Raw genomic sequence first — 25594 nt, 5'->3', positions numbered from 1 at the left:
GCTGCTCTGGGGTGTCTGGGGGCCACCAAAGTGTATGTGAGCCAAGCAGGCTCTTTCCCTTCTTCTTTTCCTAGCTGGTGAGCCTAACCCCACCCCCACTCTCTAGTTCCTACTGTGCTTGTTGCTCTAGGAGCTGCTCAGGTATCCTAGAAACAAGAAGAAAAACAAAGCTCAGAAAAGTCTCCCAGAGGCCTAGAGGCAAATATCAAACCAAAACAAAGTTTTCTGAAAGGAAATGAAACAGCTCCAAGAGGGTGGGGTGGAGGGGGATGTGTGTCAGGCAGAGGTGGGTGAAGTCTCTGGGCAGAGACCCCTCAGTTTTAGTGGCTCCTGCCTCTCTTCTCCAGAGTCCTCCTCCCTTTGCTGTTCTCTCCACAGAAAGCCTACCCTTCACCTGTCACACTTCGAGCCCCCCTGCTGCAGGAGGCCAAGTGGTCCCCAGATAGCCTCTTTGAGGGATTCAGTTTAGTTGAACATCCATAGTTGACTTGGGCCCCTTCTGGCCTAGTGGAGGATTTAGGGGCTGTAGAGCCCAGCATGGTCCCCATTGCCATGGTGGGAGCCAGTCAGTTCTGAGAATGGCTTTCCCTTGACTGCCAATGCCAAAGTTCAGGGTCTGGCCTGGGTGACTGCTCTGGGCAGGGCAGCTACTGAAGTGGGGGTGTCCTGGAAAGATAACCTGCTCTATCCAGCAGCCCAGAGGAGGACTCTTGGTCGCTTTAACTGGGGAGGAGGAGGGGAAACCTATATTTCCTGAGAAGACCCTCCATTCCCTCAGCCCATATTGGAAGTTATGCTGAGGTCCCCAGCTCCAAAGCATTGGACCAGGTATGAAACCACAAAAATATCTCCCTGAAGTGTGTTCTAGTGGCATCTCAGCTGAAGGAGCACAGAAGTACCTTTGTACTGTCTGTGGCAAGCCCTGAGTGGGGGTTTGCCAGGGAGTGTGTGGGACTATGGAGAGACCAGGTGGCCACGAGAGAAGATGCTTGGACTTTGTGCCCTGGTGGATGTGAGTCTTGTGTGTGAGGGGCACTCACAAGCATCAGTCTCCTCATTGCCAGTCTTCTGGTTGTTCTGTAAGTCTCACACCTGAAACCGAGGCCCCTTACTTCTTCCTCAAATGGTTTGGTCATAGATACCTTCATTCATTTGTTCAGCACATATTTGTTGAAAACCTGCTCTGGGCCAGGTGGTATTCCAGGCACAAGGTATATAGCCATGAGTAGAACAGGAAGGGTGACTGTTTTGTGGGGTTTAGGTTCAAGAGGGACAGGCAGACAATATGCATGTAAACAAATAAATGAGCAAGATAATCACAGATTATCTTGCAAGTGTTCTGAAGAAAGTAAAGCTGAGTGATGGAAGGGAGAGTAAGTGAGTGATTAGTGGTTTGTGTGGCGGGGGATGGGGCCGGACAAGGGGCTACTTTAAGACTGGGTGGATAAAACTCAGTGGGAGGTAAAATGCAGCTGCTGTCTGAATGACAAAGAGGAATGAACACATGAGGATCTGACACCAATGTGGACCATGTGGAGGAAATCTCTAGTGCAAAGGTTCCAGGGAAAGGAGGGATCGACTCACTTGTTTGAGGAGCTGAGCAGTGGCAGTGGTGGCTAGATCATAACGAGTGAGGGAAAGGTGGTCAGATACTGCATTTTGACCTGGCTTGTAAGTCTTGCAGCCCACGGAGATTTACCTTTTGTTCCAGAAGGGGATATGTTTAGAGTCCTCTGGGTAGAGAGAAATGCACTGGTAGCTCTACACAGGTAACCATGTTATTCACTGGGTTATTACCATCAAGCCTTTCTCGTGTTTTTGAGGACGGACTTGTAAAATGTCCCAGAAACAGAGATGCCAATGGATCTCATGACCTGGCCTAAGAGGATTACTTATTTGGAAGGTATTGGATTGCAAGTACCCAAAGAGGACCATAACTGAGGATGCCTTCGGAAACACCCTCATTCATTATCTCTTAGAGTAATTAAAGCTATACAATTTTCCAGAGGGACAGTTTATAATTCCATTCCTGGCTGAGGACCCTAATGAATCACTAGTGCCCAGCAGGTCGTGTATGGGATGCCATAATTGGGGTTCCTGTTGTAAGTGCTGACCCCCTGGATAGTGCTTTCCTTGTTAGTGGTGTACCAGAGTACCCTTCCAGAAGACGGACAGCAGCACCATGCTGGTAACTCTGTCCGTTGTCTTCTTCAGTTTCCACAGCAATTCTGTGAGGTAGATATTATTCTTTCTGTTTTACAGATGAAACTGAAGGAAACTGAAGTTCAGAGAAGTTAAGGAATATGCCCAGGATCGCACAGTATGCTAGTAGATGGGTCTGCCTGACCCCAGTTTTCTTGTTGTTTCCACCATCATACTGCTGCCCTCAAGTGTCAGCCCTAAAAGCTTAGGGGAGAACCATGCACCTGCCCCAGGTCCCTAGTTCTCAGTTCTGCTAATCAGGAGGTTCCTTGGCTTTGAAATCTGATAGCTACTGACTTAAAGATATATTCACTCATTCACAAATATTTATTGAGTGCCTATCTTCTAGGCCCTGGGGATGTAAACAAAACAGACAAAAATACCTCCTTCACTGAGCTGGCAATCTAGTGATGCAGATAGATCTCTTCCCTCCCAAAAAGTTAACTTTACAGAATATTACAGGTTGATGTGTGCTTTGGAAAAAGTGTAAGCAGTGAAAGGGAATAGGGAATGGGGGTAGGGTATGAGGTTGTAATGTTAAATAAGGCTAGAGAGTGACATTTGAGTTAGCCTTGAAGAACCTCTTGTCCCTCTGGTTTTACCTGGTCTGAAAGAACTTCAAGGCACAGGGTCACTGCTTGAATCTCCTGTGTCCTGCTCCCTGTATGTGCTGCTGTGTTCGTTGCTCATCCCACGGTTGTTTCATTTCTGCCTTCTGGAGGATGGTTGGTAGGAGGTGGATCCTGTGGGAATGCCTGGCTCTTCATGATGGCAGCAGGCTTGAACCTGTCCAGAGAAGGGGTGTGTTGAGGGCTTGGCCCTTTCTGGTTCAGAGGAGTTCCTGGGCAGTGGGCCCAGCACCTGGTACTGGTGCTCCACCACGTGACTCCCGGGCTGAGGCCCCAGGGGACTGAGGCCTCACTGTCTCCTTGCACCTGCACCCTGGGGTTCTGCATTACAGGACTCAGGCAGGCGGTTGGGCCAGCCCAACCCTTGTCATGGATTCTAGCCAACAGTGCTGCAAGGGCACACATGAAAATGACTGCCTGTTGTGCTGGGTGAGGTCAAGGGCCCAGGAGGCCGGAGGCAGAGGGCCAAAGACTGATGCAAACTGCACCCCACCCTCTTCTTCCCTGCAGATGGGGAGCTTGCTCAAGGTCAGAGAAGACTGAGGTGGCTCCCACATCAGTGTTGTTGGGAGGACCTCAGCCAGTGGGGCTAGTGGGAACCTTGGATGTCTTTGCCAAGTTCTGCCGTCATGTCAGCACCTGCGTTATTGTCCCCACAAGTGGAGCTGTGACCATGGGGTTGGTCTCTTTCTTCCTCTATGTTGGGAGGTTTCCATATTTGAATAATTAAAAATTTCAGTTTAGAGGTCTATCTCTTGTCTATCTCTTGCATGTTTCTCTCCTTTGCTTAACTCCTCAATGATGTACCTGAGATTTTTCTAGGCTAATGGTGTGTGTGTGTGTGTGTGTGTGTGTGTGTGTGTGTGTGTGTGTGTATGGCAGGGGTAGGAGGTGTTAGAGAAGGGAAGGGTTGCCTCACAGTCAGTAATCTTTCTCTCTATATTGTGTTTTTACACACACATGCTGCTCTCTTTCCTTCCCCCACCATGGAGCTGAACTTGCCAGGAGGAGGAAACAAGATGTCGTGGTCAAGCAAGACTCAGAATTTGTGTTTGGTGACTTGGAAAGCATTTTAAGCAGTCCAATGCACTGCCCTTGGAAAGTCACGATGCAGCTTTAGGATGATGGGTTTAAGGGAAAACTCAAAAGCATATCATAGAGCCCTCATCACCTACCTTTTCTGGATTTGGAGTGTGGTCAGCTGGAATATGTGTCGGGTCAGGTTGAGTCAGATCAGCCCTCAGCTGAAGCCCTTTGCCATGGTTTATGTATAGCTATCAGAAAGCTAGGTAACCTGTAACCCCTCAGACTAAAAGTCCCTGCTAGAGAGATGAGCCTCCAGAGACAGGCCTCCTCAGTAGGTCTGCACAGATAATAAGAAAGTTAGAAAACATCGGTTGGGTGGAAAACTTGCTAGGCTTTTCATGATGGTGGCAGGCCAGGGTGTACATATGAGTAAGTGAGTGAGTGAGTGTGTGTGTGTGTGTGTGTGTGTGTGTGTGAATTTTTGCACACTGAATAAAGTATTAAAATCCAAATATCTAAATCTATGAACTCGGAACTATAACTGCTATAGTTTTCATCTGCCCTGTTCTGATTTAAAAAAAATTCTGTAGCCCAAATCCTTTTTCCCCTCAAAGTGCCCCACTCTTCTTTCCCTTTTCTCACAGGCTCCTGTCCAAGCACAGCGCATGTTAGGTCAATGTGTTTCCCCTTCTCTCACCTTCACCTTCACTTTCCTCTTCTTTCCTCCACTCACTTGCAGTCTGCACTCCTTAGAGCACTGCTTCTGGAGTCCTGACTCTCTTCAGCTTTAGCTGAGTGGCCTTGAGCCAGTTACCTCACTGTTCTGATCTCGGTTCTCCATCTGTATAGTGGGGATAATTGTGCCAGCATCACAAGGTTGCTGTAAGGATTAGCTAAAACCAGACATCTAGGCTGCTTGGCAGAGTGCCTGCTACTTAGAAAGTGCTTGATAAATGGTAACTCTTATTACTGAGCCCTGCTGCGTGGAGAGCAGAGGACCGGCTACTAAAGGAGTTCATGTTTAAAGTTCATGTTCAGAGTTCACTGAAACTCTTGTGTGGTGCATCTTAACTTAGCCAGGAGATGTCACTTCCATTTTCTTTCCATGCTTCTGTGCTGCTGTCCTAGACACTTGAGGTGGTTTCTCTCCATGTTTCCCCCATCCTTTCCTTGCTACCTTCTAAGCTTGTTATCCCTTAAATGAATGAAGATGCAGATATTTTCTTTCCCCAAGCTTAATCCTGCTCTCCTTTCTTGGCTGCCTTCCCAGAACAAAAAATAAAGCTTTCTTTGAAGTTTTTACCATTACTGAGGTCCTAACAGGACTTACCTCCATTCTTCCAAAGGAAAAACCTGACATAGTCTCTTAGCACCTCTTCCCCCACTGCCAGGAGCCCCCTTTCAGCTTCCTTTCCATGCTTAAGGAATAGTAATATTAGCATTTGCCATTTGCTTGGCTCCTACTCTGTGTCAGAAAAAATCATTTAATCTTCACAGAAGTCTGATAAGCTAGATCTGAGTGTCTCCTTTATTATGGATAAGTAAACAGGAGTGTGCCTTACCCAGGGTCCCAGGGCTGTACATGCCAGAACAAGGGGTAGAACCCTGGTATCTACCTTCAGAGCCCACAGTGCCCCTCTGGCCCCACACTGCCTCTGAGGATCCACATGTCCTCAGTCCCTCCCTCCATAGAAGACAGGTGGGGTGTGGAGTAGGGAGAGCTGGGCCTACGGATGCCCCAGAAGACCAAGCTAGTGGACCAGGGAAGGCATTCTTCCATTTAATAAGTGGTTTTTGAACAACTGCAAGAGGGCAGCCTCTGCTAGGCACAGGAGACAAAGCTGTGAGCAGAACCAGACCCAGTTCTCATTCTCACGAAATGCACAATCTGGTGGGAGGGTCGTTAAAATAAGTGTAAAGTTGCAGCGGTGATAAATGTTACAAAAGATTGATACACTCTGCTTGCTACAAGAGCACTTGCTACTGAGGCCATTTGACCTGAGATCTGAAAGAGGACTAAAGATTAACTAGTTGGAAAAGGGAGAGAAGAATGTTCTAGATAATGGAAACAGTTCTTGCAAAGGAGCACAGCAAGTTAAAGAGAGTGAAGGAATGTGGTTGGAACATGGTTCATGGTGAAGCTGAAGGGTGGGCAGGGGTCACACCACCCAGGGCCTTCATGGGCACTTTAAGGAGTTTGGTTTTGGAAGCCCCCCAGGGATGATCGTCCAGGAGTGACATGATCAGCTCAGACACTCACGTGTGTTTGATGTAAAGAGCATTGAGAGTCAGGAGACCTGGGAGTCCTGGATCTGCTCTCTATAGGAGTTTTCTGAGCCTAGGTTTCCTCATCTCAAAATCCTGGAGGGTTGGACTCAGTGATGTTTAAAGTCACCTAGCACAGTGCATTTAATTTAAAAAAAAATTCATGTTTATTTATTTTTGAGAGAGAGAGACAGAGAGACAGAGAGACAGAGAGACAGAGAGACAGAGTGTGAGCAGGGCAGGGGCAGAGAGAGACGGAGACACAGAATCTGAAGAAGGCTCCAGGCCCTGGGCTGTTAGCACAGAGCCCAATGTGGGGCTCAAGCTCATGAGCCATGAGATCATGACCTGAGCCAAAGTTGGATGCTTAACTGACTGAGCCACCCAGGCGCTCTGCACAGTGCATTTAATTCCTTCCGTCCTTCCTTCCAGCTCTAAGGTTCTATGAGTCTGTTTTGCAGGAATTAGGTTCCCTGTATCCTGGACTGCCCGTAACAGAAGCTAGGCAAGTGTGCATGGGTGTGTGTGTGTGTGTGTGTGTGTGTGTGTGTGTGTGCGAACAGGGGAGAAAGAGTGATGCGGCACAGAGTTTCCAAGGGCCTTTGACTTTTGTCATATATTTCAGTCCCTATGACATGGCATTGCACAAGGGAAGCAGGAGACTAGAGATTGGTATAAAGAGAGAAAGGAGAAAGGAATGAAGAAAAGGGAACAAGGTAAGATGAGGAGATGGGGAGAGAAGGACAAAGCAAACAGCGAGGATTGATTTGGGGAAGGGGTCAGAAGAGAAGATGATGTGACTCAGGAATTCCAAGGCTTCGTTGCTCAGCCTGGCAGTTCTGGGCATATCTAGTACCTCAGAGATTCTGGTGACCCCAGAGATTACTTGTAGAATTTGCATATTGAAGTGGTTTATGGAGCCTAACGTGCCAAGCACTCACTAGCAGCCTGTACTTGCCTTTGCTTCAAGTTTTAGCAGGCATTGGAGTGCCTATTAAACAAGGTTGGGTCTGGGGGATGTCACCCTCTGCTCAGTGTCTCCCCGTGTAGCAGGCTTCAGGCTTGCTCCTGTCAGCTACTTACAGTACTCATGAAGTAGTAAGGTGGAAGGGGCAGCGGGCCCAGGCCTGCTGACAGTCAAGGAGCCTAAGAGAGAGCACTGCCTGCCTATGGCTTCGGGCTTCCTGCTTTGACTCCTGTCACCTGGCCTCCTCTCTAGAACTGCCTCTGGAAAGTCAGTCTGAACCTGATCCCATCCAACCTTGCTGCCTGGTCAGAGAGGGTACTCCCACCCTTCTCTGCACAGCAAGCAGGCAGGCGGAGTTCCAGATTGTCTTCTGGCAGTCTGGAGTGCCCTTCTCAGGCTCTTTGACACAGGGGATTCTCAGGGCTGGGCACAGGAGTTCTGAGGCACTGAACAGGCCTCCCCAGGCCTTCTTGGGCTCTCTCTGCCCCTCCTTCTAGTCTTACTGAGCCTTCCAGCAGCTCTGGCCTCCTGCCTCCCACCTCCTTCCTCATCTGGCACGTAGAGAGTATGGGGCCAGCTCCTGCCGGGTACACATGTGGGCTCACACATGAGAGGCCTTACCCCTCCTTGGAGCACAAACTCTTGTCATACATGTGGCTCTAAGCCTGTAAACTGGCTGCTGCTGTGCTCAAATCACGTGTACTCTTCCCTCCTGCACCCCTTCCTGGGCTCTGTGTAAGGGCTGTGGGAAGGTCTGTGTCCTTGCTGCCCTTTGTGGGTATGGCCAGAGATGTTACTGGTATTTAGGGACCTGGTGGGATAGGCTTCCAGGAAGCCTTCCCCCTCATGGGGCTGTAGAGATAGGCCCTTGTGAGTGGGGAAGGGAAGCAAGAAGAGGTTGCCAGAAAGCAGTTGCCCTCAGTAGCAAGCAGAGCCCCTCTCAACTTGCACTCCACAGCTCCCTGTGCTGAGTGATGGGAATTCCCAGGTGGCCTGGGTGCCTCCTAGGGGAGCTGTGGCTTGGGGCTAAGCCTGTTGTCTCCCTTATCTCCTCAGGTGTGTGGTCGTGCTGTTCAATCCCCGGAAACACAAACAGCACCACATCCTCAACAGTTCCAGGTAAATGGGGCTGGGCCCTCAGGGAGCACCTCCATTTCCTGGGAGTTGTGAAAAGGGCACTGTCTGGGGTCTTTGAGGGTCTGAGGACTGGGACCTGGTTGGGCCCAGGATCAGATAGCAAAATGCCACTATGTGTGCCATTAGTGTCTGCTCACCTTGCCTCTCGAGGGGACTCTGTGGGAGCCAGGTTTAGGCCAGGCTGTCAGTGCCCCTCTGAGCCTGCCTCATATCCTGCAGGAAAACCATCACTGCCCTGGCCTTCTCTCCTGATGGCAAGTACCTGGTCACTGGAGAGGTGAGTGAGGAACGGGGGCTGTAGTCCTCTGAGGTGGGTGGGTGGCCTGGCCTCAGCAGAGAGCTACAATCCTAGGCCTCGTTAGGGCTGCTGGCACTTTGGCTTCCTGAACAGATGCTAAATCCTAGTCTTTGCTCTGCCTGAAAACAGTGGTTCTTAAACCTTAGTGAGAATCACCTGGCTTGCTTGGTGAAGTACACATTGTCAGGCCTGCCCCCAGGGTTTCTGACTTTATAGGTCCGAGATGGGACCCCAAAATTTACATTTCTAACGAGTTGCTTAGTGCAGATTCTGCTGGTTTGGGAAGCAGGCTTTGAAAAACCACTGCCTTAAAATATTCCTTATCTCCAGAGGCCCCCTGCTGGGCACATGAGGGATGCCTCTGTGTTCTCAGGCTTACAGGGAGGCAGATGAGGCAGAAATAGGCATGAGTGGTAGTGGTTCTCAACCCTGGAGACCCATCAAGAATCACTCAAGGAGTTTTGAACAAATACACAGGTGCACACCCTGACACAGATATTGAACAAAATCTGGGCTGTTTTCTTCCTGATGATCGTTGTCCTGAGATATTTATCATGTTTTTTAAAATACCTTTGCCCCATAATAGCGCTCTCCTCTTGACTCTTGGCCAGGGGTCATTAGAGAGATTTTGTTGAGTAGCTGGAGGGGCGGGGGATGAGAACCCCCACCCTGAAAGGCTTGGGGCGTCTGTATGCCTCTGGCCCTCACTTCCAGTTCTTGCCTCCCTGCAGAGTGGGCACATGCCTGCCGTCCGGGTTTGGGACGTGGCTGAGCATAGCCAGGTGGCGGAGCTGCAGGAGCATAAATATGGCGTGGCTTGTGTGGCCTTCTCCCCTAGCGCCAAGTACATTGTCTCCGTGGGCTACCAGCATGACATGATTGTCAATGTCTGGGCCTGGAAGGTGAGTAGACTGGGCGGGCTGGCCTGACAGCCTCATGGGAGTTCATGGACCAGTCAGGGAGCCAGGAAGCTGCTGATCTGAACCCCTTCACTCCACTCTGCTAATCTCAGTCTCCTTCTAGAAAATAGCCTGAAGCAGAAAAGAAAAACTGTGTAGCCAGGTGTGTTGGTAGAAAGGGGCTAGCTTTACGCCTTTGAGGATCTACAGAGGAAATGAATCTCTTCAGCTCCTCTAGAAAGAAATTCTTCTCTCTCCCTTCTTTTTCTGACCAAAAAATCTTGGAAAGGAGCCCTTTTTAAGTACAAATCCTATCTAACCCCTCCTCCTTCCTCTAAACCTCTTTCTTCTTAGCCCCAAGAGGCAGAATTTTGATTCTTCCTTTGGCTTTCCCTCCAGAAAAACATTGTGGTGGCCTCCAATAAGGTGTCCAGTCGGGTGACAGCAGTGTCCTTCTCTGAAGATTGCAGCTACTTTGTCACTGCAGGCAACCGGCACATCAAATTCTGGTACCTCGATGACAGTAAGACCTCAAAGGTGAGCTGCTGAGGCTGGAAGTAGCCCAGAGCCAGGGCCTGCTCAGCCCACCCCAGGAGACCCTGTTCACTTGGGCCCCTCTCTGCTTACCGAGCGGCCATACAGAAGTTCTGGGTGAGCCAGATGCTGTCCAGGCCAAGGAGTAGTCTCAAAGAGTGAGGGGGCCTTGCTGCTTCTCCCCAGGGTCTAGTTTGCAGGGGCAGGCTCTGGGGTGGATAGGTGGCAACTATGGTGTGTCTCCACAGGTGAACGCCACTGTGCCCCTGCTGGGCCGCTCAGGGCTGCTGGGGGAGCTGCGAAATAACCTGTTCACTGATGTGGCCTGTGGCCGAGGGAAGAAGGCCGACAGCACCTTTTGCATCACGTCCTCAGGGCTGCTGTGCGAGTTCAGCGATCGGAGGCTTTTGGATAAGTGGGTGGAGCTGAGAGTAAGCACCTCTGTCCCAATGGGTAGGGGCTGCCGGTGTGTAAGCTCAGGGGAGATCTGATGCCTCTGGCTCCATATCAGGGTCTAGGCCCTCACGCATGCAGGAGGGGACCCCAGGAGAGAGAAGCTTGTGGGAGCCAGAGCTTGGCCTAGTTCCAGCCCTTGGAGATCTCTATAACTGCCTCCTCTCTGCTTTCTCTTTCCATCTTTCTTTCCTCTGCTTCCCTCTTCTCAGAATACAGACAGCTTCACAGTAAGTGGTACCTAGACCCTCCTGTCTTTCTCATGCTGTTTCTTTCTCTTTGCTGGGATTTTCCTTTGTCCTCTTTGCCAAAACTTCTCGTGCCTTAGAAGGGTCCCTGACTCCCATCCCCCAATTGCACGTGGCTGTAGGCCCTCTGGCCACCTGCTGCTGGAGGGAGGGGTGTCTCTAGATGACAGCTGAGGGGCTCAGGCCAGAGCTGCTGGGGAGCTTTTTCCTCGCCTCTGCCTTGGCTGGTCCTTCCTCTTGGCAGGTGACTCTTGAGGAGGGGTTGGGCAGGTGACCCTTGCTGACCTGAGCCCTTCTGCCTGCAGACTACTGTGGCCCACTGCATCTCTGTGAGCCAAGACTACATCTTCTGTGGCTGTGCTGATGGCACCGTGCGCCTTTTCAACCCCTCTAACCTGCACTTTCTCAGCACGCTGCCCCGGCCCCACGCCCTGGGGACAGACATTGCCAGCGTCACTGAGGCCAGGTGAGCTGTGTGGGCCCCCTGCCTCCATTCAGAGCCTCACCTTGGGCCCAGCCTTCCCTGGCTGTGCTTCAGGAGTCAAACTGAGGAGTGTATCAGTGCCCCCATGATTGCCAGCACCACCTCTGTAGACCAACAGATTTGGGCTTATTGATACTAGTTGCAACTGAGGAGGGTGCACACCGTGGGAAACCGGCGAGTGTCTTAGGAAGGGGGGAGGGTAGGTAGGGCTTATCATAAGATTTGGGCTTGTATTAGATGATTTTAGGAATGGTTCAAGGTGTTGAAGTTTTGCTCTGGTTAGATGCTGTCAGGAAGTACAGGCAATTCTACAATTGGACTTCTTAATCATTTTTATCTAAAAGGTGGAAGGGAAGATACGGGGCTAAAGCTGTAATTGGTAAAGAAGTAGCATTCAATCATGATAGATGGGAATGGAAATGTACGGTCATTTTTGTGGTTTATACAGTGACGTGTGTTTATCCGTCCTCAGACACAATTATAGAGGGGTCTTGTTTTTGTTCTGTTCCATCATGGCCGCAGAGGTACCTTGTCTGACTTTCGTGTTCTCTGACACTGTGTTCATCACGAGAACACCGAGGTCCAACAACTAGTGCCAGGTCAGGGGTCACCTCCTGGCTGACAGCTGTCAGAGACCTTTTTCTTTCTCAGGCAGCTGCCCCCTGCAGGTCTGGAGAGGGCTCCTCATGCTCCCTCTGCTCCTTTCTTTGTTCTTTGGCTTCTGTTTTCATTCTTTTTAGTCCTCCATTTCATCACCTCCTCACTCACTGTTTGCCCTGTCCTCTTCCCCACAGTCGCCTCTTCTCTGGAGTGGCCAATGCCAGGTATCCAGACACCATTGCCTTGACTTTTGATCCTACTAATCAGTGGCTGTCTTGTGTATACAACGACCACAGCATTTATGTTTGGGATGTGAGGGACCCCAAGAAAGTGGGCAAGGTGTACTCAGCTCTGTATCATTCCTCCTGCGTCTGGAGTGTGGAGGTATGTGGGCTGGGCTGGCTTGGGACTGACCAGGTTTGCTGGGGTACCATTGTGGGGCAGGAGGTGGGGATCCCTGAGGATGCCTTCATATTCCTGCTGCCTCCTTGTTTCTCCAGCAGCATCCCTGTGTATCCGCATATCTTCATGGGTCCTGAGGATTGAGCTTGAATTTTACTGCTTATGTATCTCAGGCTTCTTCCACTGTATCCATGTCTATCCCTAGCTTTGCCTCATCCTGGGCTGGGTGATCTTGGACAAGTTACTGAAATTGACTGAACCTCAGTTTCCTCAACTATAAACTGGTGTACCTGATTACTCCAGTTGTCCTAAGGATTAAATGAAATGATATAAGCGGGAGATGTAGAAGAGTGCCTGGAACATAGCGGCAGCTTTGTTAAGGTTTTTGCCCTTAGTGATAATACAGAGTATCTAATAGTTATGGCTTGCTTACTCTGTGACAAACACTGGGCTAAGTCTTGGCCAGCATCCTCTCTTTAATCGCATTCCCTTCCATCTCCTTGGGCAGGTAAAGGACTGCCCCCTACATGGAGATCTGACTTTGTCCCCTCTGCCCCTCAGGTCTACCCTGAAGTGAAGGACAGTAACCAGGCCTGCCTGCCCCCAAGTTCCTTTATCACCTGTTCCTCAGACAATACCATCCGCCTGTGGAACACAGAGAGCTCCGGGGTACATGGCTCCACCCTGCACCGAAACATCCTCAGCAATGTGAGCCCTGAGGCCTTAGGGCATCTATTCCCTACTTAATGCCCCCATCCCCTCAGCCTTCACACCCCCTTCTCAGGAACTGGGTCCCTTCCAGCTCTGGTTTGGCTGGGCTCTTTGAGCCAGGGGTTTATCTTGTCCAGCATTCTTCTCCCTTTGCAGCTGTACTGGGTCAGGCCTGACTAATTCACCTGCTATTCTGACATGCTCCCCTAGGACCTCATTAAGATCATCTATGTGGATGGGAACACTCAGGCCCTGCTGGATACCGAGCTGCCCGGAGGAGACAAAGCTGATGGGTCCCTGATGGATCCCCGTGTGGGCATCCGCTCTGTGTGTATCAGCCCCAACGGACAGCATCTAGCTTCTGGGGACCGTGTAGGCACGCTCAGGTAATGCCAGGCCTGGAGTGGTACTGACTGCCTCCCACGGCACAGGCCGAGGGAGTTAGGTCCTGAAGGACAGAGCTTTAGAAAAATTGGCTCTGAAAGATTGGGGAACAAGATGTCTATATACACAAAAAGATAGTAACTTTACAATGAAGAAACCCAGCAGAAACCATCCTAACCAAGTGAGTAAACTTAACATCCTCATGTCAACCTCATGAAGCCCATAATATGATGTGCTAAGATGGACATAGCATGGTTTCTGTGGTATTCTTGCCCCAAATGCGTAAACTCAGTTCAATCATGGGAAAACATCAAGCAGACTAAAACTGAGGTATGTAGGACAGAGTAGTCAATACTTTTCTAAAGACTGTTGAAGAGTGATCAATACTCCTCAAAAGCATCAAGGTCATGAATGATAAGGAAAGACTGAAGAACTGTCACCAACTACAGGTGATAAGGAGAAACAACAATTAAATGCAATTTGGACTCTTGATAGGATCTTGGATCCAGAAAAAAGGCTTTGTGGAAAAACTGGTGAAATTCAAATAAAATCCTTAATTAATTAATTAATACTACTGTACCAATGTAAATTTCCTGCTTCTGGTATTTGAACTGCCGTTAATATGAAAATTCTCTATACTCATTGCAATTTTTCTCTAAACCTAAAAGTTCAAAAATAAATAAAAATACAATTTTAAAAACAGGTTAGAGGGAAGGTATAGCAGAGAATGGAGGGTGAGCCTCTCCTCTGGTAGCCTGTCAACACCCTCTTCCCTCTCATCTTTGCAGAGTGCACGAGCTGCAGTCCCTGAGTGAGATGCTAAAGGTGGAGGCCCATGACTCAGAAATTCTATGCCTGGAGTACTCTAAGCCAGACACAGGTAAGAAGGATGCCTGGGATCTAGCCCAGAATGGCACAGGGCCCCTCCAGTCCTGCTAGTGCCACTTACGTCCATCCTGGCTCTTGGATGCGGGACTGAACGTCGTTTGAATCACTTGGTATTGCAGGTTTAGAGGAGGACAGCTCCATGCCTGCTGCATGGTTCACTTGGCTCAGAGTTGTGGGGCTCAGTTCCTGTGGTCCTTTTGCCGGGCCCACATAGGGGTTTGCTCTGGGCACTCATGGGCTGATAGAGTTCTTTCAACCCCAGGTCTGAAGCTGTTGGCGTCAGCGAGCCGGGATCGGCTCATCCATGTGCTAGATGCTGGCCGTGAATATAGCCTGCAGCAGACGTTGGACGAGCACTCATCCTCCATCACTGCTGTCAAGTTTGCAGGTGGGGGCAGGGCAGTTGAGACACATCTTGACACCTACCACCAGTATCCTCCACCCCTATCTCCTGCCTCCATGAGAAGGGTGTGCCAGTCGCAAGGATGTGTGGGACAGCAATTGGGAGGCCTGGAGCTGGATGGGAAGACAGGTGGAATGTCGACTATCAGTCTAGGTGACTGTGAGCCAACCAGGTTGGCTGAGGACAGAGAGAACAGAAAGCTTAGGTTTGGAGGAAGTGTCCTGATTTAATTGGTTGTCCTGGTCATGTGGAATAGTTCAGCAGTGGGGCAGTATGGAGGGAAGGCAGAGGAAGGGCTGGCCCCCTTGTGGTGAGAGCTGTGGTAATAGCTAGGCCCCCCTCCTCCATAGCCAGCGATGGGCAAGTCCGCATGATCAGCTGTGGAGCAGACAAGAGCATCTACTTCCGAACTGCACAGAAGGTGAGGGTATGGGGCTTCCCTGAATAGGGCAGTGGTTGGGGAATCTCAGTCGTTCCCTGAGCTGAGATTGTAAGAGGTGAAGGGAGGCGAAAGCCGGGCTCTCTGGGCCTAGTGAGCCCACATGTTCTACCCCTTCAGTCCGGAGATGGAGTACAGTTTACACGGACACACCACGTGGTACGGAAGACGACCCTCTACGATATGGATGTGGAGCCCAGCTGGAAGTACACGGCCATCGGCTGCCAGGACCGAAATATTCGGTGGGCGTCCCCTTCTCAAACCATCTAACCACTTTCCTTTGTGACCTCCACCCATGTGACCTGAGGGGTCAGCTTTAAGCAGCTGTTTCCCCATTTCTGTCTTTTTGTCTAGGACTTTGTACCCCTTGAGCCTGTAGAAAGAGCACTTTGCCTTACCCAAGAGGTGGTAGCCTCTTTGGTGTTGGGGAGTGGCTCTCAGAGAGAACAGGGCTGGGACTGAATGCTGGGGTCTCTGTCATCCAGGTGTGCTTGATTGTGGCCTCTTCTTCATGTGAACAAGAGTGTTTCTTTACAGGATCTTCAACATCAGCAGTGGGAAGCAGAAGAAGCTGTTTAAAGGATCACAGGGTGAGGACGGCACTCTCATTAAGGTAAGGGCCCAGCAGGATGGGCTCTGGACCAGAGAAAGGAAGGACAGGGGTAGTGGGTGGAAAGGGACTGGTGCTTCCCTTGTCCTCTGCCAGCTGTGTGTCCCACTCCTCAGGTGCAGACAGACCCCTCAGGGATCTATATCGCCACCAGCTGTTCTGACAAGAACCTCTCCATTTTTGACTTCTCCTCAGGCGAGTGTGTGGCCACCATGTTTGGCCACTCAGGTAAGTGTTGCCCCAATAATCTACGGCTGGAACTTTACTCTTTCCTCCTTTAGTTTCTGGGGACCTAGCAGAGCTACTCGCCCCACCCCTCCCACCAACCATTGACCTCCACTGTTGGGACAGAAGCTTGGCGGGGACTTTAGAGTGGCTCATAGGCCGTATTCTTTGTTCCTCACAGAGATTGTCACTGGCATGAAGTTTAGTAATGACTGCAAACATCTCATCTCTGTGTCAGGGGACAGGTGAGCAGAAGCCAGCTTCCCTGAGACACAGATTTTTCCTCTGTGCCACACATATACCCAGCTCCCTCCCCTCTTTTCACATCAGTGATGTCTCTGGGAAGTAGGGCTGAGCAGGGGTCTTTCTTGGCTGGGCCTGATGTGGTGCTAGAGGGTGGCCCTGGTCTTCTTGACAGCCCATGAGGAAGGGGAACTAGTGGTGTGCTACCTACCCCAGGTCCTACCCTACCCCTCCCTCACCCAACTCTGTGGCTCTATCCAGCTGTATATTTGTGTGGCGCCTGAGCTCTGAGATGACCATCAGCATGAGGCAGCGTCTGGCTGAGCTGCGCCAGCGTCAGCGAGGGGGCAAGCCACAAGGACCATCTTCTCCCCAAAGGGCTGCGGGTCCCAACCGGTGAGAACAGAGTATGGTTATGGGCGAGTGGTGGGTGGGCATCTAGACTGCTTGCTGTGATCTCCGTACTCCTTTCTGCTCTGGACTTGACATTCACCTGTACCTCCCAACTCCTGTACCCCCCCAACACACATTTCTTACCTGAACACCCATAAAGGTTGGCCTCTACCTGCATTGAGTCTCCTCTCTCCATGACCTTCCTTGTCTTGGACTTAGGCATGAGGCCCCATCGATGCTGTCTCCTGGACCAGCTCTGTCATCAGACAGTGACAAGGAGGGAGAAGATGAAGGCACTGAAGAAGAAGAACTGCCAGCTCTGCCTATCCTTGCCAAGGGTACCAAGAAAGAGCCAGGTGTGTGAAAGTCTCATGTAGGGCCAGAGAGGCACCAGTTGGCACAGTGGCCAGATATGCCCTTTCTGGTACTGTGGGGGTGAGATCAGGGTGAGCTGAGGAAGTCAGAGCATCACTGTGGCCACACAGGCATGGGCTGATGTGGAGCCAGGGCTCTGGATGGGTGGGCTGGAGATACTCTCTCTGACTGCCTGTCTCTGTCTAGCCTCAGTGCCTGGCCCAGTCCTGCCCCGAAGCCTGTCCCACTGGGAGATGAGTCGGGTGAGTCACCATCGTTATAATGCCCTTCCAAGGTTATAAGAGGCAGAGGAAGGTGAAAGTGGGCTCTCTGGGCCTGCCCACATGCTGCACCCCTTGAGTTTAAGAAAGGGCCTTGTGGGAGAGTCTGATCAGCTTGACTGGTCCCAGGTTACAGATGATGAAGCCTAGGGGTCTCCTTCCTGCAGTCTGGGTGGGGTGGCCTGCAGGGGTGAGTTGCCACTACAAGAAGTGCTCCACTTGTTCAGCTGTCTGGAGGCCTAGGAGTAAACATGAACAAAGAGCAGGTTGAGGTGGGGAGTAGAAAAGGGGTGTCCAAGCCAAACTGTTAGAACTGCAAGAGGGGCTCCTGGGTGGCTCAGTTGGTTAAGCGTCCAACTCTTGATTTTGGCTCAGGTCACGATCTCATGGTTCATGGGTTCGAGCCCTGTGTCGGGCTGTCTGCTGTCACGGTGGATCCTGGTTCGCATCCTTTATCTATCTTTCTTTCTGCCCCCCACCCTCTCAAAAATAAATGAACATTAAAAAAAAAAAAAGAACTGAAATTCAAGAAAATCAAAGATGCAAAGAATAGAAATCTGGAGAAACTAGTTTTTTTTTTATATACATATATAATTTATTGTCAAATTAGTTTCCATACAACACCCAGTGCTCATCCCAACAAGTGCTTTCCTCAGTGCCCATCACCCACTTTTCCCTCTTCCCCAGCCCCTATCAACCCTCAGTTTGTTCTCAGTATTTAAGAATATTTTATGGTTTGCCTCCCTCCCTCTCTGTAACTTTCCCCCACGCTTCCCCTCTCCATGGTCTTCTGTTAAGTTTCTCAAGATCCACATATGAGTGAAAATATATGGTATATGTCTTTCTCTGACTACTTTTTTCACTTAGTATGATACTCTCCAGTTGCATCCACATTGCTGCAAATGGCCAGATTTCATTCTTTATTATTGCCAAATAGTATTCCATTGTATATATAAACCACATCTTCCTTATCCATTCATCAGTTGACGGACATTTAGGCTCTTTCCATAATTTGGCTATTGTTGAAAGTGCTGCTATAAACACTGGGGTACATGTGCCCCTATGCATCAGCACTCCTGTATCGCTTGGGTAAATTCCTAGCAGTGCTATTTCTGGGTCATAGGGTAGTTCTGTTTTTCATTTTTTGAGGAACCTCCACACACTATTTTCCAGAGCATGGAGGAACTAGTTTTAAAGACCCCACGTTAGAAGGTAAGCTCAGAACTTCCAGAGTAGTTATTTGGAGGGAAAGGGCTGTGAGAGGACTGGGCAGCTACTTCAGGGCAGCCAGAGGCGGATACAGACTTTCTGAGCAAGCCCCACAGCAACCCAGCCCTCACTTGGGCCACATCAAGACTTCAAGGGGCAGCGCCTTCATTGTTAGCAGCAGCTCCATGGAATAATAGTGGCATGGTGCCTCTGGTGCCTTCTGACCAGGCCAGGGGCTCAAGGCTGGACTATTGGTTTGTCCTTGGTGCTGTGAATGGACTTAGAACTGTCTTCTGAGTAAGGGATTTTGTAGAGATTCCCAGCTCCAAGGTGTCCATGACACCGGGCGAAGGCTGAGACTAGAACATCTAAGACAGGACGTAGAGTAAAGCTAAGAACACGAATTCTGGACCCAGACTACCTGAGCTGTAACCTGCAGGCAGGCCCTTACTGTCTGTGGGACTATACAGGTTACCTAAGTCCCCTGTGTTTCAGTTTTCCCATCTGTAAAAATGCGGAGAATAATACTACTGACTTCATAAGGTGGTTGTGGGGATTAAGTGAGCGAACACATGTAAATAAAATGCCTGGCACACAGTAAGTGATATATGAGTGTTCACTGATACTATTGTATGGTGGTTGTTAACTTCCCCCTCCTCTGCCCCACACCAGGCACAGGAGACAGTGGAGTTCCTGGCCCCAGCTCCTGTGGCCAATCAAGGACCCAGAAGAAGGAGCCGCTGGGCTCAGCCAGGCGTCGAGCTGAGTGTCCGCTCCATGCTGGACCTGCGGCAGCTGGAGACACTGGCCCCAAGCCCTCGAGACCCTAGCCAAGACTTGCTGGCCATGACCCCATCTTGCCCTGGGAAACGTGGTCAGCAGGTCCCTCCTGAGACCTCACATGCTAGCCAGGTGAGTCAGCTTTCTCCCAGCAACCTAGAGATCTCCAAGCAGCCTTAGGCAGCCTTATGCCAACAGCTGGGGCCTGAGCACTGGGCCATCTATGCTTGCTCTGCTCCTGTGGCACATTGGTAGCCTGGACTGTAAAGGTTCAGGCTGGCTAGGCTGTGTGGTGTGGTGATTGGGGTGGTACCCTTGCCCTGGGCCAGGTTTCTTCAAGGGCTCATGATATTAAGTGGTGGCTGAAAGGTTGACAGCCTGGAGTGTGACAGAATATTGTTATTCCAGAAGCTCAAGAACAGTAGCTGGAGCTATCCTCAGAGTTGGAATATTCAGCTTCCCCCAGAACTTATACACACCAAATCCTTGCCCACCTCCACCTTTTTTCTCAGACCTTTTCTCATGTCAGCATCCTCAGTAATGCCCCTTTGTGTGTTCCCAGAATGAAAAGCCCCCTCGGCATCAGGCTTCCCAACCCTGTTCCTGCCCCCACATTATTCGATTGTTGTCCCAAGAGGAAGGGGTCTTTGCCCAAGATCTGGAGCCTGCACCCATCGAAGATGGTATTGTCTACCCGGAGCCGAGTGACAGTCCCACCCTGGATACCAGGCAAGGGTCCTTCCCTCATCAGACTTCAGAGGCTATGCAGTCTTCCCTTCCTGTGCATTCTTTATATGGGAGGGCTGGCCCAGGATACTCAGGGCTTCCCTGCCACTTCGCCCCTGCCTCATCCCCAGTCCCACTCACAGGTCGGGGAGAAGGAAGCCAGATGTCTGGTGGGGCTGCTCACCCCTGCTAACTTCCTCTTCTTTCCCCTGCTGGCCCTCCTGAAAGTGAGTTCCAGGTGCAGGCTCCAGCCCGAGGGACCCTGGGAAGAGTGTATCCAGGCAGCAGGGCTTCCGAGAAGCACAGCCCTGACAGTGCCTGCTCTGTGGATTATAGTAGCAGCCGCCTTTCCAGCCCTGAGCACCCCAACGAAGGTGAGGCTGCAGCTTTGAGGGAGGTCAGTGGACTGAGGTGGGAGTGGATGCTCGGCGACAGGTTGGTGCAGCATGATGCTTCTGTCCCTTCCCCACATCCAGACTCTGAGAGCACGGAGCCCCTGAGTGTGGATGGCATTTCCTCAGACCTTGAAGAGCCAGCCGAGGGTGATGAGGAAGAGGAGGAAGAAGAGGGAGGCACTGGCTCCTATGGGCTACAGGAAGGCAGTCCCCATACTCCAGACCAGGAGCAGTTTCTAAAACAGCACTTTGAGACTCTGGCCAATGGGGCTGCTCCAGGTGTGGTCAGAGGGCCAGTATGTGGTCACTGTAGTCTTCTCTCCTTCCCTCCTTGCCTGGATGAGAGGGAGGGTACAAGGGTAGGCCATGCCCTGGGTTACCTTCTAGGGGAGGCAGAATCTGGCACCAGGGCTTGCTTCACTTCATAATTTCTGTCACCCTGGCAGGGGGCCCAGTCCGGGTACCAGAGAGGACAGAGTCTCGGAGCATCTCTTCACGATTCCTGTTGCAAGTGCAGACCCCCCCACACAGGTACCTCTCCCCACAGCAGCTCTTACTCTCCTACAAGGAGCTCTGGCTCACTTGACCCCCCGGCCCTCCCCAGAGGGCCAGTCCTGGCTCTGGGGCAGCATGCCACCCTCCTCTCTCCAAGGCTGCTTTCTTCCCATGCTCAACAGTATTTTGCACTCCCAAGTTTGGGACGACTGGCCTGCTTACTTTGTGCCGTTCCTTCTCTCCCAGTGCTTCTCCTCGTGTTGGCAAAGGGGACTCCTAAGCCTCCTCTGGGCCTTCTTCCACATTTCCTCCCTGTAGGGAACTGTCTCCATCTTCCTCAAGCCTGGCACTGCCATCGAGACCAGTCCAGATGCTGCAGGCTTCGGGTGAGCAGCTGAGAGGCAGTGGTGCCAGTCCTCCAGGAGCACCCCCAGAGGCAGAGCCCTCCCCTGGAAATGGTGGCCCCCAGCAAGCAGTTCCTGTGCTTTTGCCACGACGCCGTCTCAACCCGGATAGCAGCTGGTCTCCCAAGAGAGTGACTGCAGCCAGCCCCTTGGGTGGACTCCAGAAAGCCCAGTCTGTGCAGAGCCTGGTGCCACAAGGTGAGGAGCCTGGTGGGCTCAACTCCAGGGTGTGGGGAGTGTGGAGCGCATGAGCATGCTAGAGGAAGGAGGGCCTGATTTAGCTCTGATGTGTCACTGTGCTTGCCACTGGGTGTCCCTTAGTGGGTATGTGTGGGGCATAGCAATTCTTAGGGAGCTGAGTCTTTGCACCTGGGATGTCTTCCTCACCACCTGACCTGTATATCTCTGTCTTCTCTGCAGATGAGGCCCCTCCACCAGGTCCATTGCTCTTACGGGAGATGGAAGCCCACGCGGGCCTGCGCTCCCTGCCACAGGCTGATGGCCGTCTTTCTCAGCCTCACTCCTACCAGAACCCCACCACCAGTTCCATGGCCAAGATCTCCCGCAGCATCTCTGTTGGGGAGAACTTGGGGCTGGCAGCCGAACCTCAAGCTCCTGCTCCCATTAGAGTCTCACCGCTCAGCAAGCTAGCCCTGCCCAGCCGGGCTCACCTGGTCCTGGACATTCCAAAGCCACTGCCTGATCGTCCTACCCTGGCCACATTCTCACCTGTTACCAAGGGCCGGGCCCCTGGTGAGGTGGACTGGCCTGGCTCCCCAGCAGGCCTGGGAAAGGCTCACAGTACATCTGAGAGGCGGGCCTGTTTGGGGGAGGGTGCCCCTCCCAAGCCTAGGACAGAGTGCCAGGCTCAGCCTGGGCCCAACAGCCCCTGTGGCCAGCAACTGCCGGTCAGCCCCCTCTTCCGAGGCCCTGAGAACTTGCAGTCCCCAACCCCTGAGAAGACTCCCAGCCCCATGGAATGCACCAGGCCAGGGGCAGCCCTGAGCCAGGACTCAGGTGTGCACAGCTCTCCAGCTCTCATCTCCTGCCCCATCCTCTTTCTCCTGTCTCTGCTGTCTCCTCTCTGGCTCCATCCCATTTCTGTGCATCCAGCCTCTGGTGTTTTTGTCCTGTCTGCCCCTGTCTCAGTCCATGAGTCACACCCCTGATGGTGAGACACTCCTGCCAATCTTCACGATCTCCTTGTGACCCATTTTCCCCTTCAATGCTTCTGGCCCCTGGGGCTGGGGCTGGCCCTCCTCTCTGGACCTCGCTTTCTGTGTGGTATTTGGGGGAGGGGCGTTGTTGGGGAGGAAGGAGGCAAGAAAAGGGACAGTGGGCAAGTGGAGGTGGTGTGATCCTACAGGTAGGCCTCTCCTGCAATCAGTGACCTCTGGGTGGGAGGCCTGAAAGGGCAGCTTTGCTGGGCATAACTGAGTTGTATCTGTCCCTCCCAGAACCAGCAGTGAGCCTGGAGCAGTGTGAACAACTTGTGGCAGAGCTCCAGGGCAATGTACGCCAGGCTGTGCGGCTCTACCACTTGGTACGTGTTGGGCACCTACCGTGGGGGGAGACAGAGTGCTAGCTGTGTATCCGGAACAACCATGCTAAGGCTCTTCCACTGACAGATGGGTGGAGCAATCAAGAACATTCTGGGCAGAGTAGCTGAGGGAAGTAGAGGCCATTAGGCCGGGGCTCTTGAATCGCGGACCTATTGGCCCTAAGAGCTGGAGACTTTCTCAGACTGGGGGGGTAAGGGTGGAGAGACCATCTGTCCTAGTTTGCTCAGGACCATCCCAGTTTATGTCTGTTGTCCCAGTATAATTATTCATAGTATCCCTTGTCATATTCAAAAACTATTTGGCCAACTTAGACATAGGGGGCAGTCCAGCAGGGCCTTCTTTGGAGGCAGGCTAGACCCAGATGGGGCCCCTCCCCTTTATACATCCATTGACAGGATGTTCCTCCACTGTTCCTCCAACTCACTTCCTGGGTCCTCCTGCAGGTGGCTGGCTGCAAGACGCCCTCAGCAGAGCAAAGTCGCATCACCCAGCTCCTCAGAAACACCTTCTCTTCAGTGAGGCAGGAGCTAGAGGCCCTGGCTGGCGCAGTGCTGTGCAGCCCGGGTGGGAGCCCTGGGGCTGTGGGGGCTGAGCAAACACAGGCCCTGCTAGAGCAATACTCAGAGCTGCTGCTTCGGGCTGTGGAGCGGCGCATGGAACGCAGACTCTAGTTCCAGAATCCTATTCCAAGTGAATGCTTCCCTTATTCCAAACTGTAGCCCCTGCTCCACTCTCCAAAACCTGTGGGGATGCTTGGAGTGGATCGCAGGGATCAGTGCTCAGAGGGAAAGCAGTTTTCCCAGCTACTCCTCATGGGGCCCCTGTATTTATTAATTTATTTCCCTGACTGTCGCCTCACTTTCTTGGAACCCCTGCCTCCACAGCCCCTTCAGTGGCTCATGCAGGGTAGGTCTTAGATCTTTGTCATCTTGGTGCTGTGAGGAGTAGGAGGGCAGCCTGCCCCATCTGGGGGAAATCGGGAAGGGCTGGCCCTCTCTTCTTAGAAGCCATTTGAAATTACTGCAGGGATCAGCTCCCTGGGGTGGAGCACACACAGGGTATTTGGTGGGGTGGAAGTGAGAGGCCACGTGGCATTCAGTGCCCTTCAGCCAACAGCGGAGCTTCACCTCTACCTCCACTTCCCTTCCCACACCAGCTGTACTCCCCTGGCTGCCAGAGCAGGGGGTTATGTTTTCCCCACTTCCTGGCAGTTGTGTAGGGCAGAGCCCTCTAGTCCTCCAGGGCGTTCCTAGCCATCAGGAGGCTTGAGTTGGTGTCAAGGCCTGAGCCCCCACATTCCACTCCCATCCCCCCTCTAAGAGAGCCCTAGCATTATTTCTCTCCCTGTGCCCCCTTTCTCTCCTGGCCAGAAGTTGTGGAGACAGCTGTGGGATGTTGCTGCAGGACAGTAAAGCCCTCTGCTGGGCAAACATAAAGCCCTGGCCTCCTCTTCTTAGCCCCTTGGTCTTCTCTATCCTCCCAACCCTTGTCCCCAGCAGGCTCCTAGACCCAGAGGCCACCTTCTCCTTGCATCCTGAGTGATGCCCAGTCAGAAGCCTGTGTTAGAACTTCTCTCATGGTTTACAGGGCACCAGCCCACCTTCTAAGGACCTTAGCCACAGAACTGTACACACACACACACACACACACACACACACACACGTTGAGTGTTTATCGCTAAAGTACTTGGCTGGCTGATGTGTGCCTGGTTTCCCTTCATGTACTACTCCTGCTTCACCACCCTGGCTCATATGGAACTATCAAGGAGCACAAAAAGGACTGGAATGTAGTAACCTGAATTCTGGATTCTTGGTGTCCACAACCTAGCTGATGTGAGATGGCTTGTTGGTTCCTGGTTCAGGTGGAAGGAGCCTCCTCAAAGGCAGTGCTGGGCACCCAAGATGCTCTGGATGCTGGAAGTTGAGGGGAGGGGGAGGCACATGGGAGTGCAGAAGGGGCCAAGAGACACATTGGAAAGGTGGTAGGTGGGACAGGTACGTAGTAGAAGGCAGGGGGTAGATTAGAATTAGAAGGGCAGTTGTTAGGGGTGAGGGGAAGGAGATAGGGTACAGTGGGCTAAGGTAGAGTAGGACCAAGTAGTGAAGCAGTGGTTGAGGAATTGGGGTGAAGAACACGTGTCTCTGGGCCCTGCTGCTTCCCTCTGCCTCAGGTAAGTCAGTGTAGCTTTCCTGAAGCTCCAGGCCACAACAACCTATTCTCCCATGGACAGGCCCTGGGGCCCTGCTGGTTCAATAGGCAGCAACTTAGAAAGTTGGTTTTTGTAGAGTGCCCGGCTCTTGTTTGCATCAGCCAGAGTGCACCAGAACAGATGAAACCTAGTTCACCACCCCCACCCCCCTTCTGTACTACTACCACTTGCATGGCCACACTGCAAAGAAGTCCTGGCCCCAAGAACCCCTGCAGCTGAGGGTGGACCCTGGCAGGGCTGCAGCTGCCCTTGTGAGGGTTAGAAGTCTACTACCACTCCCCCAACCGGCACAACAGCCACAGATCAGCCCCAGGCCTGGCCCTCTGGTCTGGGCTCTTGGAGATCCTCAGCCAACCAGTCCTTCAGAGGAGGGAGCTAACACTATCGCTAAGGTTTGTGAGAAGGTGGCCGCCCTTTCCCTACCTCAGCTGAGCGCTTAGGTGGGAGAGGGGGTCTTGTGGCCGCCGGCGCCCGTCCCCTTCTGCATGTCTGAGGCCACCGGCAACTGCCCCCCCCCCCCCCGAACAGATTTGCCCTGACCCAGTTTTGAAAACCTCCTTATTTATAACTTTTATACTTTGTTCAGGCCATGGGCGCTTCCCTCCTCCCGAGGTCTCACGGGGCAGGGGCCGTTTTTAACTCGTCCATTTGTATTGATGTATGAACTCATCAATAAACACAATCATTTGTTAAATCTGGGATGGCAGCGAGTGCGGCAGGCTGGTGACGGCACAGCTCC

The 25594-nt window shown here is 51.9% G+C and overlaps 1 protein-coding gene across 2 annotated transcripts in view; it reads left to right on the top strand.

Moving 5' to 3' along the window:
• Window positions 1–25554, top strand: part of MAPKBP1 (mitogen-activated protein kinase binding protein 1) — a 53800-nt gene extending 28246 nt beyond the window's left edge. The window contains exons 3-31 of one of the 2 annotated variants that reach the window (XM_030318430.2): window positions 8146–8208; window positions 8446–8503; window positions 9256–9426; window positions 9823–9960; window positions 10206–10388; window positions 10623–10640; window positions 10964–11124; window positions 11937–12126; window positions 12706–12852; window positions 13066–13241; window positions 14028–14119; window positions 14390–14515; window positions 14881–14951; window positions 15090–15211; window positions 15507–15582; window positions 15696–15807; window positions 15986–16049; window positions 16309–16443; window positions 16660–16796; window positions 17002–17057; window positions 18957–19196; window positions 19627–19793; window positions 20019–20164; window positions 20267–20464; window positions 20632–20716; window positions 20999–21282; window positions 21505–22101; window positions 22542–22627; window positions 23090–25554. In XM_030318430.2, coding sequence (XP_030174290.1) covers window positions 8146–8208; window positions 8446–8503; window positions 9256–9426; window positions 9823–9960; window positions 10206–10388; window positions 10623–10640; window positions 10964–11124; window positions 11937–12126; window positions 12706–12852; window positions 13066–13241; window positions 14028–14119; window positions 14390–14515; window positions 14881–14951; window positions 15090–15211; window positions 15507–15582; window positions 15696–15807; window positions 15986–16049; window positions 16309–16443; window positions 16660–16796; window positions 17002–17057; window positions 18957–19196; window positions 19627–19793; window positions 20019–20164; window positions 20267–20464; window positions 20632–20716; window positions 20999–21282; window positions 21505–22101; window positions 22542–22627; window positions 23090–23317 — 4327 coding nt within the window. In that variant the 3' untranslated portion in view covers window positions 23318–25554. The remainder of the gene's footprint in view (window positions 1–8145; window positions 8209–8445; window positions 8504–9255; window positions 9427–9822; window positions 9961–10205; window positions 10389–10622; window positions 10641–10963; window positions 11125–11936; window positions 12127–12705; window positions 12853–13065; window positions 13242–14027; window positions 14120–14389; window positions 14516–14880; window positions 14952–15089; window positions 15212–15506; window positions 15583–15695; window positions 15808–15985; window positions 16050–16308; window positions 16444–16659; window positions 16797–17001; window positions 17058–18956; window positions 19197–19626; window positions 19794–20018; window positions 20165–20266; window positions 20465–20631; window positions 20717–20998; window positions 21283–21504; window positions 22102–22541; window positions 22628–23089) is intronic. The other variant, XM_030318431.2, reaches the window with a different exon arrangement.
• Window positions 25555–25594: the final 40 nt, after the last annotated feature.

This window comes from Lynx canadensis, chromosome B3 (assembly GCF_007474595.2).
Source record: "Lynx canadensis isolate LIC74 chromosome B3, mLynCan4.pri.v2, whole genome shotgun sequence".
Classification (NCBI taxonomy): Eukaryota; Metazoa; Chordata; class Mammalia; order Carnivora; family Felidae; genus Lynx; species Lynx canadensis.
Note: the sequence above shows the minus strand (reverse complement) of the source record. Positions and strands in the feature narration are given on the sequence as shown.